The 14,355-nt window shown below is 55.4% G+C and overlaps 1 protein-coding gene across 1 annotated transcript in view; it reads left to right on the forward strand.

The window, feature by feature from the left end:
* Positions 1–14,355, forward strand: part of LOC105868233 (kinesin-like protein KIF19) — a 37,481-nt gene that overhangs the window by 654 nt on the left and 22,472 nt on the right. The window contains exons 3-11 of the mRNA XM_075994843.1: positions 2,628–2,699; positions 3,193–3,273; positions 6,703–6,813; positions 7,237–7,324; positions 8,282–8,418; positions 8,656–8,781; positions 9,867–10,061; positions 11,873–12,025; positions 12,595–12,717. Coding sequence (XP_075850958.1) covers positions 2,628–2,699; positions 3,193–3,273; positions 6,703–6,813; positions 7,237–7,324; positions 8,282–8,418; positions 8,656–8,781; positions 9,867–10,061; positions 11,873–12,025; positions 12,595–12,717 — 1,086 coding nt within the window. The remainder of the gene's footprint in view (positions 1–2,627; positions 2,700–3,192; positions 3,274–6,702; positions 6,814–7,236; positions 7,325–8,281; positions 8,419–8,655; positions 8,782–9,866; positions 10,062–11,872; positions 12,026–12,594; positions 12,718–14,355) is intronic.

A 14,355-nucleotide genomic window follows, 5' to 3' on the forward strand; every position in this document is an offset into this window, starting at 1 on the left:
CCTGTGTCCCATTCCCAGTGGTTTGGGCCTCCTTGCCGAGCCAGAGCTTCTGGGCACCATCACATTCTATTGTCACGTGTACATGCAGCTTCGCTGGGAGGGCGGGGAGAGCAGCCACCTCTGCTAGGCTGTGTGTAAACTCCAGCCAGTCCAAAATATTAAAACATTATGCCTCTGTTTTTTTGTTTTCTTTGAAAAAATGCTTATGATTTACCTGATGAGAATCCTTTAGACTTTTCCTTGGAGTTAGACAAATTGGAACGTTTGTATTGAGAATCATCAGTTTAGCCATTATCATCTCGTCCTTTTTGAATATTTAATTTTTCTTTTCCCCTCTCAAAAAGGGAGCAAACAAATGCACACGATTTCAGTCCATTTCTGTCTGCCATGTCTTGCCAACCCTCGGTGCCTTGGGAGGTGTGGTCTTGTCTCTTGCTCATAGAGCCTGCAGTTGAGTTTAAGAGCAGAGCGGTATGGGTGGCACACTGGGTCACAGGGGACTCACAGATCTATGGCAGTGTTTTAAGACTGCAGGAGAAACTGTAGTTTATGGGGACAGGACAAAGGCGAGATGCCCTGAGGAGCAGGGTTGGCCACTGCCAAGAGTAACCAGAGTAAATGGCCTCTGGGATTCCGTGGGGACCCTCCAGAGTCTTGACTGCCAGCTCAAGTGACTGCCACAGCTTCGCTTTCACCAAGGCCTCTGGTTGCCTCAGTTTCCCCAGGTGCAGGGGAGGCACTTGGTACTTTTCCTATCTGTGAGCCTTACCTTTCTCCAATCGGTGATCTTTCTAATCGTTAGGCTCATCCTGTGCCCATTAGGGCACATTTCAGTATCAACTCTTGTTTGCTCATGTTCTTTGAGCTGGTGTACTGAGAGACAGTTTTTCTAATTTCAGGGAAGAACGATCATATTAACAGATTTTTAACAGAGCTTTTAAAAAATTAACTTTCCACATTTTTAAACTTACTAGTTGTAATTGTTTCACATAATTTGTAAATAAAGAATTTCAGAAACACTTGTGCTTGTTTTATCTCCTGTGTAGACATGGCTTTCTGAGGGCCAGCCCTTTGAAGGGGGAGTTCCTGGGTGTTGGAGTGCCCAGTGCTCTCAGGCTCAGGGGGTGTTGGTGTGGGCTAGGGCCCCCACGGCAGGCCCTGTCTTGGTGGCGTCTCCAGAAGGCCAGAGGCAGTCAGGATAAGATTATTGGGAGGCTGAGGCGGGAGGATCGCTTGAGCTTGGGAATTTGAGACCAGCCTGAGCAAGAGCAAAAGACCCTGTCTCTACTAAAAAAAGAAGAAAAAAATTAGCTGGGCACGGGGTTGTGTGCCTGTAGTCCCAGCTACTCGGGAGGCTGAGGGAGGAGGATCACTTGAGCCCAGGAGTTTGAGATTTCAGTGAGTGAGGGTGATGCCACAGCACTGTAGCCCAGGCAACAGCGCGAGACTGTCTTAAAAAAAAAGTGCTGGGGTTCATAGACCTTACTACTCAGCAAGTTTCTCACACAGGAGGGCCATCGGGGTGTGGGTACTCCTCCCCTGGTCCATTCACATGGCAGGGCCTTCCTGGAGCCCAGCGTGGACCTGGACACCGAGGAAGAGAAGACAAGTGTGACCAAACATGTTCTCCGGCCTTGCACAAACTGCCACGTGTTTGGCTTGAGAAAAAGATGGAGTTGTTCTTGGACTAGCAGACTGGAGAGCTCCTGGTGACCTCAAGTGAGGCGCCAAACTTCTGCCCTGGTGGGAATGGGCCTCTGGGGTCCTTTCAGCTCTGTGGTTAGAATCACAAAGGTGGACTTCTTGGGTTTGAATGCCGTGGATCTAGCTTTGTATGATTTCTGCCAAAGTGTCAGCAACCCTGGCTCCTAACAGGGTCGAGGCTCTGTCTTACACTGTGGTTAGCTGTACCTGGGTCATTTCCCTCTGCTGTTCAAGTTCACAGCGCAGTGACTTCCCCAGGGGCTGCAGTGGAAAAGTTGAGCACAGCATGTAAGCAGTAAATACACCTGGTAGTTAATCAGAGCCAGGCCTTGGGTGCAGCATGGACTGACGGTGTGGGAGAAGGGGCTGGAAGTCAGTTACGTCCTAATACATCAGAAACGGTCGTATCAAGATTGCTTTAAAGTGTCATCTTTGGGAAAAGGCATTTGCAGTTGAAGTGGTTGCATGAAACTTTAGCTATTGGCTTCTGTCCCTTTAGTGGGAAACCTCCAAGGCCACCCTGGCCTGCTCTGCGTGAGGGGCCCCTGTGGTGGGTGACTGGCTAAGGCCTTTCCTGTGGCTGCCATTCTTAGGCTCCAGGTGGGGGAGGGACCCCACCCTACAAAGAAGAGGTGTGGTTCTTTCGTCTGTTGTCAGGGCAGGTCTCAGGTGGGCTCACCTGTAGACCAGGTGAGGGGTGTAGAAGCCCTGGTTGCCATGGTATTAGGTGAACACGTGGGCTGTGCCCAGTGCCTGGTTCTGTCCCCATGCACGTTATCAGGAGGGCTGCCCTGCTGCCTGGGGCCCAAGGCTCCCTGGAGACCCAGCTGATGTCACCTGGGCAGGGCGGGGCTGAGCGTGGAACAGTCTGCCAGGATAGCGGTGAGCTCCTGTGCCCCTGCCACCCCATGGCCTCCCACCAGGTCACTGGACACTCCCCAGCCCGTGGCAGCCCGGCTTTGAGGGAGCTGGAGCCTAGGGACCAGCAGCTCATGGTGAGTGCCCTCCTCATGGCCCCCAACAGCACCAGCTGCCGCCTCCCTGTCTGTGGCACCCCCTCAGCTTGGGTTTGTTCCCTGTCCCATGCCAGGGCCCCCCCTTTGTTTCCTACTTTCCCTTCCTGGGGCCCAGCCGGTGCCTCCCCCCCTTCTTCCCCTCACCCTCCCCAGTCTGCTCAGGCCTGGCCAGGCCCAGGTGGAGCTGTGGGCACTGTGCTTCTCAGCCTGTACCCAGGGACAGTCCAGGCCCGTTGACAGTTGGGTGAGCTGAGGTCAAGGACTTGCTCCAAACCTGTATGATGAGGGGCAAGTGTTAAGAAGTCAGACACAAGCTGGAGGGGCACTCTGAAAGAACTGCTGCCCTGAGGGCAGAAAGACCCCTGGGGGAGGGGGAGGGGAGGAGAGAGGGCTAGGGGTCTTGGGTTGGAGGAAGAAGAAAGCGGCATCAGAGAGCCTTGGGGATGTGGCTGCTCAAGTGACCTGTCCACAGGTAGCGCTTCGTATCCGCCCACTCAGTGACACAGAGCTGGAGGAAGGAGCCACTGTCATCGCCCACAAAGTGGGGGCCCAGGTGAGGCTGGGGGCACAGAGGGCAGGTCCCACCGCACGGTGCACAATTCCCTGTATCCATGTCACTCAACGGGTGTTAACATCCAGTGCTGATGGTGGTGGCTGGGCGGTATCCCAGGTGCTGCAGCACAAAGCTCACTTTTGAGGCAGGGCTGGGGGCAGAAGACTGTCAGGGGAGTCAGGACTATGGGGAAAATCAAGGCCTGTGATGAGAGCCCAAGAGGGGTCTGCTGACTTAGACCCAGGCAGGGCTGGGCAGGAGGGATGGGAGGAGGTTTAGCAGCCGGGGTCTAGGGGAATCCACTGCCTGGCGGGGTAGGGCACTCACACACTGCTGCTGCTTAGAAACGGGCTTAGAAGCCAAGCTCTTGACACCAATTAGAGACATTTGTGCTCTTAGTTGTCACTTGCGAGAATAAATACCCAATTTGGGGTAAAACTAAATTTTGTCAAGTAGCTGGGGCTTCCCTGTTCATCATTAGAGAGGAAAGGACTGGCTCCTGGGAGCATGTTTGCCCTCTGGGGCAAAGGACCCAGGATGTTTGTAGAGGGAGACCCCTGGCCAACAGACGCCCACTGGGCTGGGGGCACCCAGTCCCGATCTGGCAGGGCAGGAGGCTTGGGGTGACGCCTGCGGGAGGATGTGGTGAATCGAATGTCTGAGGTGTGCGGCCATCTTTGTGGGGAGTGGGCAGCCGGCAAGAGGTGGGGTGGGTTAGTGCTGAGTTCATAGAAAATGAAGCCAATGGGACTAGACAGTTGTGAAATTCCCTGCCTTTGGGGATTGAGTGATGTTAGGGAAACGGGACGCTCTAGATTTCATGAGGGAAGGGATTGCGTTGGGAACAACCCTGAAACCAGTGCAGGAAACTGGGCATCGTGGGAACTGAAATTGTCCGAGCAGATCAGAGCTTTAGCTCTGTCGGCACCTCAGCCCTTTTGACATCTTGAGGAAGGCGGGAATCGTAACCGTGCTCAGCAGAAGAGAGCGTTCAAAGGACGTGGTGGTGCGTGCGGGGCAAGTGTGTGCAGGGATGGGTACCCTCGACCCTCCCGCCACATCTCTGTCTGGTGTCCCCTCTGGGCGTGTGGGCAGGAACGTCTCAGCAACCATTCCAGGGCCCACCCAGGGCCCAGCTCCCAAAGGCCACCTTGCTGCGTGCTGTATGAAAGACACAGCTCACGTTTTTTAAAAAATCAAGCTGAAATTCACATCACAGAATTCACCATTTTAAAGTGAACGATTCAGTGGCATTGAGTCCGTTCACAGGGCTGTGCAGCCCCCACCTCTACCTAATTGCAAAACCTTTCCTCACCTGGAAGGGGACCCCATGCCCATCAGTGCCCCTCCCCCCACCACTCGGCCCCCACTGTCCACCCTCTGCCTCCACTCGCCTGTGCTGGGCATTTCATGTGTACCGAACCGTGCCTTTTGTGCCTGGCTTCTTTCACTTAGCATGATGCTTTCGAGCTTCATCCATGTTGTAGCATGTTCATATTTTCTTATAACTTTTTATTTTGAAGTAACCTCAGACTGATAGAAAAGTTGCAAAACCCTAGAAAACACTCCTGTATTTCTGGCACCCAAATTTCCCAGACGTCAACGTTTGGCCACATTCGCTTTCTCCTTCCTCTCCCCGTGTGTGCAGACTCCTCTCTCCAGGCCATTTGAGTACGTTGCGGGCGCAGTGCCTCCCACACCCACACGTTTCAGTGTGTGTCTTAAAAACAAGAACATTCTAGTTTGTGACCTCAGCACAGTGATCAAAGTCAACAAATTCCTATTGATCCACTATTATCTAGTCTACAGATGTGTCCAGATTTTGCTGACTTTTCTTAATAACGTTCTTTGTAACAAAAGAAAAACAAAGTTTTTTGGTCCAGGATCCAACACAGCTGATGCTTTTTGCTTGCGGAGGACTCAGCTCTGTGCACATTTGCCCCTCCAGCCGCCCCTGTGGTGGGTTCTATTACCCCACTTTAGAGATAGGAAGACTGAGGCCCAGAGAGGAGAAGCACCTCCAGAGAGGAGAGCCTCCCCACTGGTAAGCCATGGAGCCAGGACAGGAAACCAGGCTGCGGGGCTCTGGAGCCTTTTCTCTTACCCTGTCCCGGGCTGCAGCACAGGCCTGGCCTGGCAGTGGGGACTGTGGAAACAGCTGCCTGCGTCCCCCTGTCCTTTGGTCCTCTCTGTCTTTCGGAGGAGAGAGGCACAAAGGAAAGGGAGTTCACAGATGTCCCAGAAAGTGCCGGCCAGAGCTCAGAGCAGCCCTCTGGGTGCTGGATGGTGGGACTTGTGGTCCCATCCAGGTGTGCCCCATGCCAGCTGCATGGGCCCCCAGATCCACCCAGCCAGGAAGCTCCTTGTCAGAGCAACCAGCCAAGGGCATACCTGGTCTTCTCTCTTTTTCTCTTTTTTTTTGTTTTTTTTTGAGACAGAGTCGTACTCTGTCACCTGGGCTAGAGTGCAGTGGTGTCAGCCTAGCTCGCAGCAACCTCAAACTTCTGGGCTCAAGTGATCCTCCTGCCTCAGCCTCCCGAGTAGCTGGGACTACAGGTGCACACCACCACACCCAGCTGATTTTTCTGTTTTTAGTAGAGACGGGGTCTCACTCTTTCTCAGGCTGGTCTCAAACTCCTGAGCTCAAGAAATCCTCCCACCTTAGCCTCCCACAGTGCTAGGATGACAGGCGTGAGCCACTGGGCCCGTCCTAGTCTGGTTTCCAACTGCCCCGTCACCTCCAATTCCCTGGGAAAGGCTCCCTCTCTGTCCCCAGAGACCCTAATACACTCTGCTTCATAAATATTTATGTGAGATGAGGATGGCCCTGGGGGCAACCGAAGCTCTCAGAGAAACCACGAGTGGGTGGCAGAGTGTGGCAGGGTTCCTGTGTGGGCAGCTCATGAAAGCAGGTCAAGGAATGGAAATAGGGTCTCATGGGGAGACCCTGAGCACGGATCTAGGCAGCCAGCTCGATGCTGTGCCATTTACAGAGCCCCTCCCATCCCTCGCCCTGTCACTTCTTCAAGGGGTTTGTCACTGCAGTGCCCAGGGTGGGTTGCAGACTCCGTGGCCCTGGGAGTGGTTGTCCATTCAGCCACAGCACCCAAGCGGGCTGGTGGCCATGGTGCTGAGCTGCCATCCTCGGTGGTTTGGCGAGTCCGTGTCTGTTGGTGTGAGTGCAGGTGCCAGCTGCATAGCCCTGCAGGCCGGGGAGCTACCTGCCATGCTTGGGGAGAGGGTACCAGGGGTGAGGTGCATGGCGTCCCCCAAGGTCCCCCGGCTGGAGCACAGAGGCCTGCAGCTCTTCTTGGGCTGGGACCAAGGCCCTGGATGTGGTGGAGGGCAGGTGCCAGGCCTCCAGGCCTATGGGGCAAAGACCCCACCTAGCTCTGACCAGCGCCTCCCCTGCCCACTCGTTGCCCCAAGATGGTGGTGCTCATGGATCCCGGTGAGGACCCAGAGGACACACTGCGCACACACCGGTCCCGGGAGCGGGCCTTTATCTTCGACACTGTTTTTGATGAGCACGCATCCCAGGTACTCACCCACCCCTCCCGCCCACTCATCCCCCCCACACCACACCCCCCCCCCGTTTTGGTTTCTCTCCATTCTTGAAGCAGCCCCAGGAAAGCCTCACGTGTGCTCAGTACCCAGCCTGTGTCGGGCCTCGTGGTGGGGGTGTCACATGATGTCACACACTTTCTCCTTCAGTCCTCCCTCAAAGCCACTCTGTGAGGCTCAGCGCAGTTGAGACTAAAAGCCACACACCTGCAGGACAGGGATGGGGACCCAGGAGTATCCAATGTCCATGCGCTTTCTAGACTTCCTGCTCCTGGGTGTGCCCCTGCACCTGGCCAGAGGGATTGGAACATAGGCAGACACCACACACCTGTCCTCTCTAAACTGCTGGGTCCCTCACTCTGGCGGGGCTGTCCACCTGCCTGTGCTCTCTGTCCATAGGAAGACGTGTACTGCGCCACCATCCAGCACTTGATAGAAGGTGTCATTTCTGGATACAACGCCACAGTGTTTGCCTACGGCCCCTCAGGTACCATTGAGGCCAGCGTCCTGGGAATACATGGGGCTGGTGGCAGAATTCTCCTTAGCAGCACGGAGCACCTATGTGTGCTGGGTTCTCTGCGTCCATGGGCAGCCCAGGGAGACAGGTAGGGCGATCCCCAGGGTCACGCGGCTGTTAGGAATGACTCTGGAATCCAGCCCAAGCCTACGTCTTGCTGCTCCAGAGAACCCAGGGATTTCTTTCCTGCAACTCCAAGCTGGGCTTGACAAACGTTTGCACAGCTAAGCCACCTCCCTCATCCCTGAAAACTAGAGTCACAGAGAGGGTCAGAGCTGGAGGGGCCCAGCCCTAACCCGACCTCCATGCAGATGAGGAAACAGAGGCCCTGAGAAGCACCTTGCCCAAAGTCACAGCTTGTTCATTTGTTTCATTCATCCAACAACATTAGTGAGTGCCTACTGCATGCCGGGCTCCGCTGAAGGAAAGAGCTCTCTGGTCCTCGCCAATGTGGGGCCAACAAGCAAGGAGGAAAGTGGGGCACCTCCTTAAAAAGTGGAATATGTTAATTCTCTTTTTATAAAAACAACACAAATATCCAAAAAGAGTTTGGAGAAAAGGTACTTTTCCTACTCTGATGCTGTCTCCATTTTTGCTCATCTCCTTCCAGTTTGCCCCCCCGCACCAAGGTTTTCTGCCACAGAACAGTCATCAGACTATTCAGAAAGCTTTTTTATTTTTTCTTTTTCTTTCTTTTAAAATTAACTTCACTTTTGTTTTTTTTAATTTTTAATTTTCTTTTACATCACAAAGACCAGATTATAAAGATGCACAGAAAGCTTTTTAAAATTTGTTTCCAAAACGGAAAATGAGCCCGTCAGAGCAGAGCAGCGGGTGTGAGCAGCTGCCACAGGGGTCTTGTGGTGGCCAGCGCTTCCAGGTGGGGCGTCTGGAGCCCCCCAGCAGGTGTCTCTGCTCCTCTCGCAGGTGCGGGGAAGACACACACCATGCTGGGCGTGGACGCGGAGCCTGGCATCTACCTGCAGACACTCACTGACCTCTTCCAGGCCATCGAGGAGACCCGGGACAACACCGACTGCAGCGTGTCTATGTCGTACCTCGAGGTGAGCCTGCCCATCAGCCTTGGTTGCCTTGTCTGCAAAATGGGCATTTCTGTGCCAGATCAGACACAGCTGTGTGCGAGGTCCTGAGCACCACATATTGTCCCCCATGTGCCAGGTGGCCTTGTGGAAAGCCTCAGCCCTCAGAGTTGACATTTCTCAAAGCCCCAAGCGTGTGTCAGTCCTTGCAGGTCTTTCTCGCCAAAGCTGCCTTGTGCTGACCTCTCTGTTCCACCCCAGATTTATAACGAAGTGATCCGGGACCTCCTGAACCCCGCCTCGGGGTTCCTGGAGCTGAGGGAGGACTCTCGGGGCAGCATCCAGATTGCCGGCATCACAGAGGTGTCCACCTCCAATGCCCAGGAGGTGAGTCACCGGGGCCCACGGAGGGAGACGTGGCCGAGCGGCCTCAGACACACACGAAGTCCTTGTTCAAGCTCACTGAGCAGAGACGGACCTGCAGCTCCAAGGTTTCTCCCACACATGGACTTGATCTAAGGGAAGGGCAAACGCCTGCACCCGTGTCCCTGGCCCCCTGCTCTGTGCTCGGCAGACATCACGGAAGGATCACACGCTCTCCCCTCTGCCCCCAGAAGCAGGCCTGGGGTCCTTTCAACACAGCCCTCCAGGCCGCCACCCCGGCGGAGTGGGCTCTGGTCTGAAACCCACTTTCCATGCCTGCTAGGAGTCGTCACTCCGTCAGCAAGGGCACATGTGAACCTTTCCAGGCTGTCCGTCTTTTCTGCCCACCTCTGGTCTCTGCGCCTGTGTGCTTGACACTGTCCTCAGGGTAGGCCTCCTGCCTGGTCACAGGACGCCAGTGGCTCCTCACAGCTCCAGGACCATTGTGGACTCCTTGTCCTCAGCCTTAATGACCATGTGCTCCGGCCATGCTGGTGCCACCCCCCCCCCGACCTTACCAGCATCTCTGGTGGGCTTAGGGAGGGGCAGCCCTCTTGCCTATTCTGTAATAACAACCGCTGCGTCAGTTTTCTCTCCATACAAGCTCTGTAGTCCTCGCATGAGTACAGTACACAGTAGGTGCTCAGCAGAGGCTCATTGGCTTGATTTCCACAGCTGCTTGCATGGCCAATAGATTGAGCGTCCTGCCCACACCAGCAAATTGACGCAGCTGCCTGGAGTTCAGTATTGAAAAGGGTCTCAGCTGCACCCCCGGCTCCATGGGGAAGAGATGGGGACCTGTGACGTCTGCTGGGGCACAGGCAGGAGAGGGTGGCACACCTGTCAGGCAGCTGCCGTTCCTGCTCAATGAGTAGACTGGGTGAATTGATCCCTTCATGCTGCAAACCTGAAGCTGCTTCAACCCGCCGAGGTTCTGCCACGGGCAGCCCTGGGCCCCCGCGGGTCTTCTCTTGCCTGGTGTTTGTGGAGAGCACGTGTGGCTGCACAGGCGGCCCTGACTGCCCGCCTGCTCCTGCCTCTGTCCTCAGATCATGCAGCTCCTCACCAAAGGCAACCGTCAGCGCACACAGGAGCCCACGGCCACCAACAAGACATCGTCCCGTTCCCACGCCGTGCTGCAAGTCACCGTGCGCCGGCGCAGCCGCGGCGCAGACCTGGTGGAGGAAGTGCACATTGGGAGGCTCTTCCTGGTGGACCTGGCGGGCTCGGAGCGGGCGTCCCAGGTGCCTGTCCCTCTGACATGCCTCTCGCCCTTTCCACCTTCATGATAATGATGCTGTGTCTGGCGGCCCTTGAGGCTTGAGCAGGACCTTGTCAGTCCTCATCCAACCGCATCTTCAGCAGCTAGAGCAGCCCTGGCCTGGGGGAGGCGCTCGCTCCATGCTTGTTGAGTGAATCCTCAAAGCGTTGTGTGTGTATGGAGGGCTCACCCGGGGCACTACGACACGCAGGCGAACGACACCCAGCCTTGCCCCAGAGCACAGGGCCTCCTGGGGAGACAGACGTGAGCAGATGAGTCAGCATGGGGTGCGTGCTTTGAGATTCAGGGTCTGCACAGAGGTGGTGGGACCCCACAAGAGGGTGGGTGGCAGTGAGTCTCAGGGTAGAGCCTGAAAAGGTCATTACGAGCTTGGGGAGTGCCAGGAAGAGCATTTCGGGAGAGGGACTGTGTGCAGAGCGCGGCTGTTGGGAGCATGGTGCACAGTGCGCTGTGGCACGGTGGCACAGCTGCATGCCCCACTCACGGGTGCTGCTGGGGGCCAGCCCTGACCCCCTCCCCAAGCCCCAGCTCACCTGCCCTTTGCTCTATCTGTCGCTGGGAGGGGGCGTGGAGCTCATCGCCTGTTGTCCCCGTGGTCTGAGTGTTCCTTGAGGGAGGAACACAGCCCAGGGCTGGGGACAGAGAAGGGACGTGATAAAGGTGGTGTTGGAATAACTGATGTCCATAAGTGACATTTTTATACCCTCTGATGTGCCAGGCACTAAGCATTCATAGTCACGTAGTCTCCCTGATGCAGAGCAAGGTGGCGGCATCGTGCCTGATTGATTGATTGATTGATTGATTTTCCTGAGATAGTCCCCCTCTGTTACCCTGGCTAGAGTGCTGCGGCATCAGCATCTAGCTCACAGCAACCTCAAAGTCCTGGGCTCAAGCAATCCTCCTGCCTTAGCCTCCTGAGTAGCTGGGAGTACAGGCCTGGCTAATTTTTTCTATTTTTAGTAGAGATGGGGTCTTGCTCTTGCTCAGGCTGGTCTTGAACTCCTGACCTCAAGAGATCCTCCTCCCTTGGTCTCCCAGAGTGCTAGGATTACAGGCATGAGCCACCGTGCCTGACCTGTGCCTGTTTTATGACACGTGGGCTGTGACATGAGGGTGATATGACTCTCTGTGCACAAAGATCCTAATGGTGGATCTCAGCTTCGAACCCCAGAAAGGCTGACCCCACACTGAGCCTTTCTCAGTGGATATTTGATCTCTGCTTTGTATCTTTGGGGTCTGGGTAGCCATTGATTGGCTTTACTCATCTGTCCACTCGTTGCCCCATGCCAGGGCCCACCCCAGTGCTGAGCTGCTGGCCCAGCACCAGACTGTTCTAGAACCTAGAGCATCCATAGAAAACTTGGAGTGAGGTCAAAAGATTAGGCAATGACTGCCATTGAAGAGAGTTTGTCACTCACAGATCCCGAGAGGAAGGGGCACTGGGTGGGTCAGGAGTGGGGGTGAGAAGTTGTGGGGGGTCCTTCCCAGATGAAACACACCCTCTTTTATTTTTACTATAAAACTGGGGTTGTTCAGCACAGACTTCCCTTGAATCTGCTTTTGCTGCCTGTAATGGTCAGTACCTTCCTGGCATCGTCCATAGCTCTGACTACCTCTGCAGCTGTGTGGCACTGTCCCCCGAGTCTGAGCACCCAGAACCTCAGGGGATGGGGTCGCCTCCCCCTCTGGCCTCAGTCCCCTCCGTGGGAATGGGGGGCGGGGGAGGACAGGTGGAAGGACTAGACACCCCCACCCTGGCCTCTCCTTGCACAGACCCAGAACCGAGGCAAGAGGATGAAGGAGGGGGCACACATCAACCGCTCCCTGCTGGCTCTGGGCAACTGCATCACCGCACTCAGCGAGAAGGGCAGCGGCCGGGCGCAGTATGTCAACTTCCGGGACAGCAAGCTCACGCGCCTGCTGAAGGTAGGTGGCCATGTCGCCTCTTCTAGGAGACATCAGCTGAGAGACAGGCCCAGGCCTGTCTAAGGGCCCTTCCAGGAACTCCTGAAGCCCCCCAAAAAACACTGTGGAAGCCATCTCTAGCCCCTGCCTGACTCCCCTCTTTATCCTTCTGAGTATGGTGCTGTGCTTGCATACCCCTGGTGATGGGGAGCTCACTGTCTACCCATGCCTGCCTTTCCCATTTTGAACGGCTCTGACTGTGAGAAAATCCTCTTTATGCTGAGCTGGGTGGTCTCACCTTATTCTGCAGCAAGGTGGGGTACGGATAGACACAGGCAAAGCAGTAGATAACTGTCCCTGGAAATTTGTCCCTCTTGGTCTGATCTGTTCCCGTCAGAGCCGAAGTCACGGGCTATGCCTGGAATGGGTCCCACTTCGTCCTGAGGGTTGCCTCCCTGAGGACAGTCCCTTGGTCCCTGGCACCAGCTGCCCTTCCCAGATATCCCAGCAATGGCTGGGGGAGGGTCAGTGCTTCAGGTGGGGGCCATGTGGCTCCTATCACTTCAACTGGGTGGCTTCCACCTGCACAGGACGCCCTGGGAGGGAACAGCCGCACCGTGATGATCGCGCACATCAGCCCAGCCAGCACCTGCTTTGAGGAGTCGCGGACCACCCTGCTCTACGCCTACAGGGCCAAGAACATCAAGACGCGGGTGAGCTGCACGGTCACTCGGGCTCATGCAGCATCCGTCGCTCACTCACTCATTCACTCACTCATTCACTCACTCACTCACTCCTAGGCAGTCATCTGGGGGTGGCCAGCCAGCACAGACCCCAAAGCTGGATGGTGTGGGTTTACCTCCCGCACTGCCCTTCCCAGCTGGGCGACCTTGGCTAAGTTTATTAACCCCTCTGTGCTGCACTTTCACCATCTCTCAGATGGGGAGGGTGAAAATACTAATAACAGCAAACATCTGCATGAGTTTCCTGTGGCTGCAGTAACAAGTCAGTACAACTGGGTGACTTAAAACAGCAGAAAATTATTCTCTGACAGGCCGGAAGTCTGAGAAGGAGGTGTCCGCAGGGCCGCGCTCCCTCTGAGTGTCAGCAGGGGCGGGGATCCTCCGGGGTCTCTTTCTGCTTCAGGCGGCTTCGGTCATCCCTGGCTTGTGGCTGCATCACTCCAGTCTCTGCTCCGTCTTCCCTGGGCTCCCCTCTTCTCCCTACTGCTCCCTTCTCCTCTCACCTGGGGACACCTGGCATTGGACCTAGGCCCCACCTGATCCAGGGTGATGTCATTTCGAGGTCCTTAACTTACATCTGCAAAGACCCTTTCTCCAAATAAGGTCCCATTCACAGATCCTGGGGTCTTGGATGTGTACAGGTCCACACACCAGGAGGTGTGTGAACACCCCAAAGTGCCCATCTAAGGGGACGGGATTAACAGACTGGGGTGCACCTTCTCACGGACCACTCTGCTGCTGTTATAGCCTCCAAGATGTGTCATTGGGAGAGAAAAGCAAGTGAAAGAATATTAGTATCTCTGGTCTGATGCCATTTGTAGAAACACTCAAAGCAAACACATGACACACAAAACAGCCCACATACCTCTCTGCATACACACATACAGCTGGCCTTCACGTTCCCAGCTCCCCCAGCCATGTATTCAGCCGACCTCAGATCAAAGATATTTTTTAAAAAACCAATACAACAATAAAAACCAATACAGTATAGCAATCATTTACATAGCATTTGCATTGCATTAGATATTATAAGCAATCTAGAGGTGGATTGAAGTATACAGGAGGATGTGCATAGGTTATACACAAGTACTGTGCTGTCTCTATCAGGGACTTGGGCATCCGCAGATTGTGGTGTCCGTGGGGGGTTGGAGATCAGTCTCCTGCGGATACCGAGGGACGACTGTATGTGCCAAACTGCACAGACAAGATCTGGAAGGGTGCACGGCCAAATGACGGCAGCGGTTACTTGCGGGAGCTATTTTCTTTTTTAACTCTTGAAAGATTATTTGAAATTTTCATTGTGGTAAAATATACATAACATAAAATGTACCATTCTGGGGGCTGTCCACGGCGCTGCCTGCACGCGCCGGCGGGGCGGGGCCGGCGGGGCCGGCGGGGCGCGGCCGCGGGGAGGTGAGTGCGCGGCCACTGGGGGTCTCCGGCCCCGTTGGGGGTCTGCGCGGGGCTGGGGAGCTGGGGCCTCAGTGAAGGGGTCTCCGGCCCTGGGCGGGAAGCCCTGGTGTGTGCTGTGGGGGGGGAATTCGCAGTGCTGGGAAGGGATCTGACTTTGGCCGTGTAGGGGTGTGGAATTCGGACCCCTGTGAGGGC

This window comes from Microcebus murinus, chromosome 19 (assembly GCF_040939455.1).
Source record: "Microcebus murinus isolate Inina chromosome 19, M.murinus_Inina_mat1.0, whole genome shotgun sequence".
Taxonomy (NCBI): Eukaryota; Metazoa; Chordata; class Mammalia; order Primates; family Cheirogaleidae; genus Microcebus; species Microcebus murinus.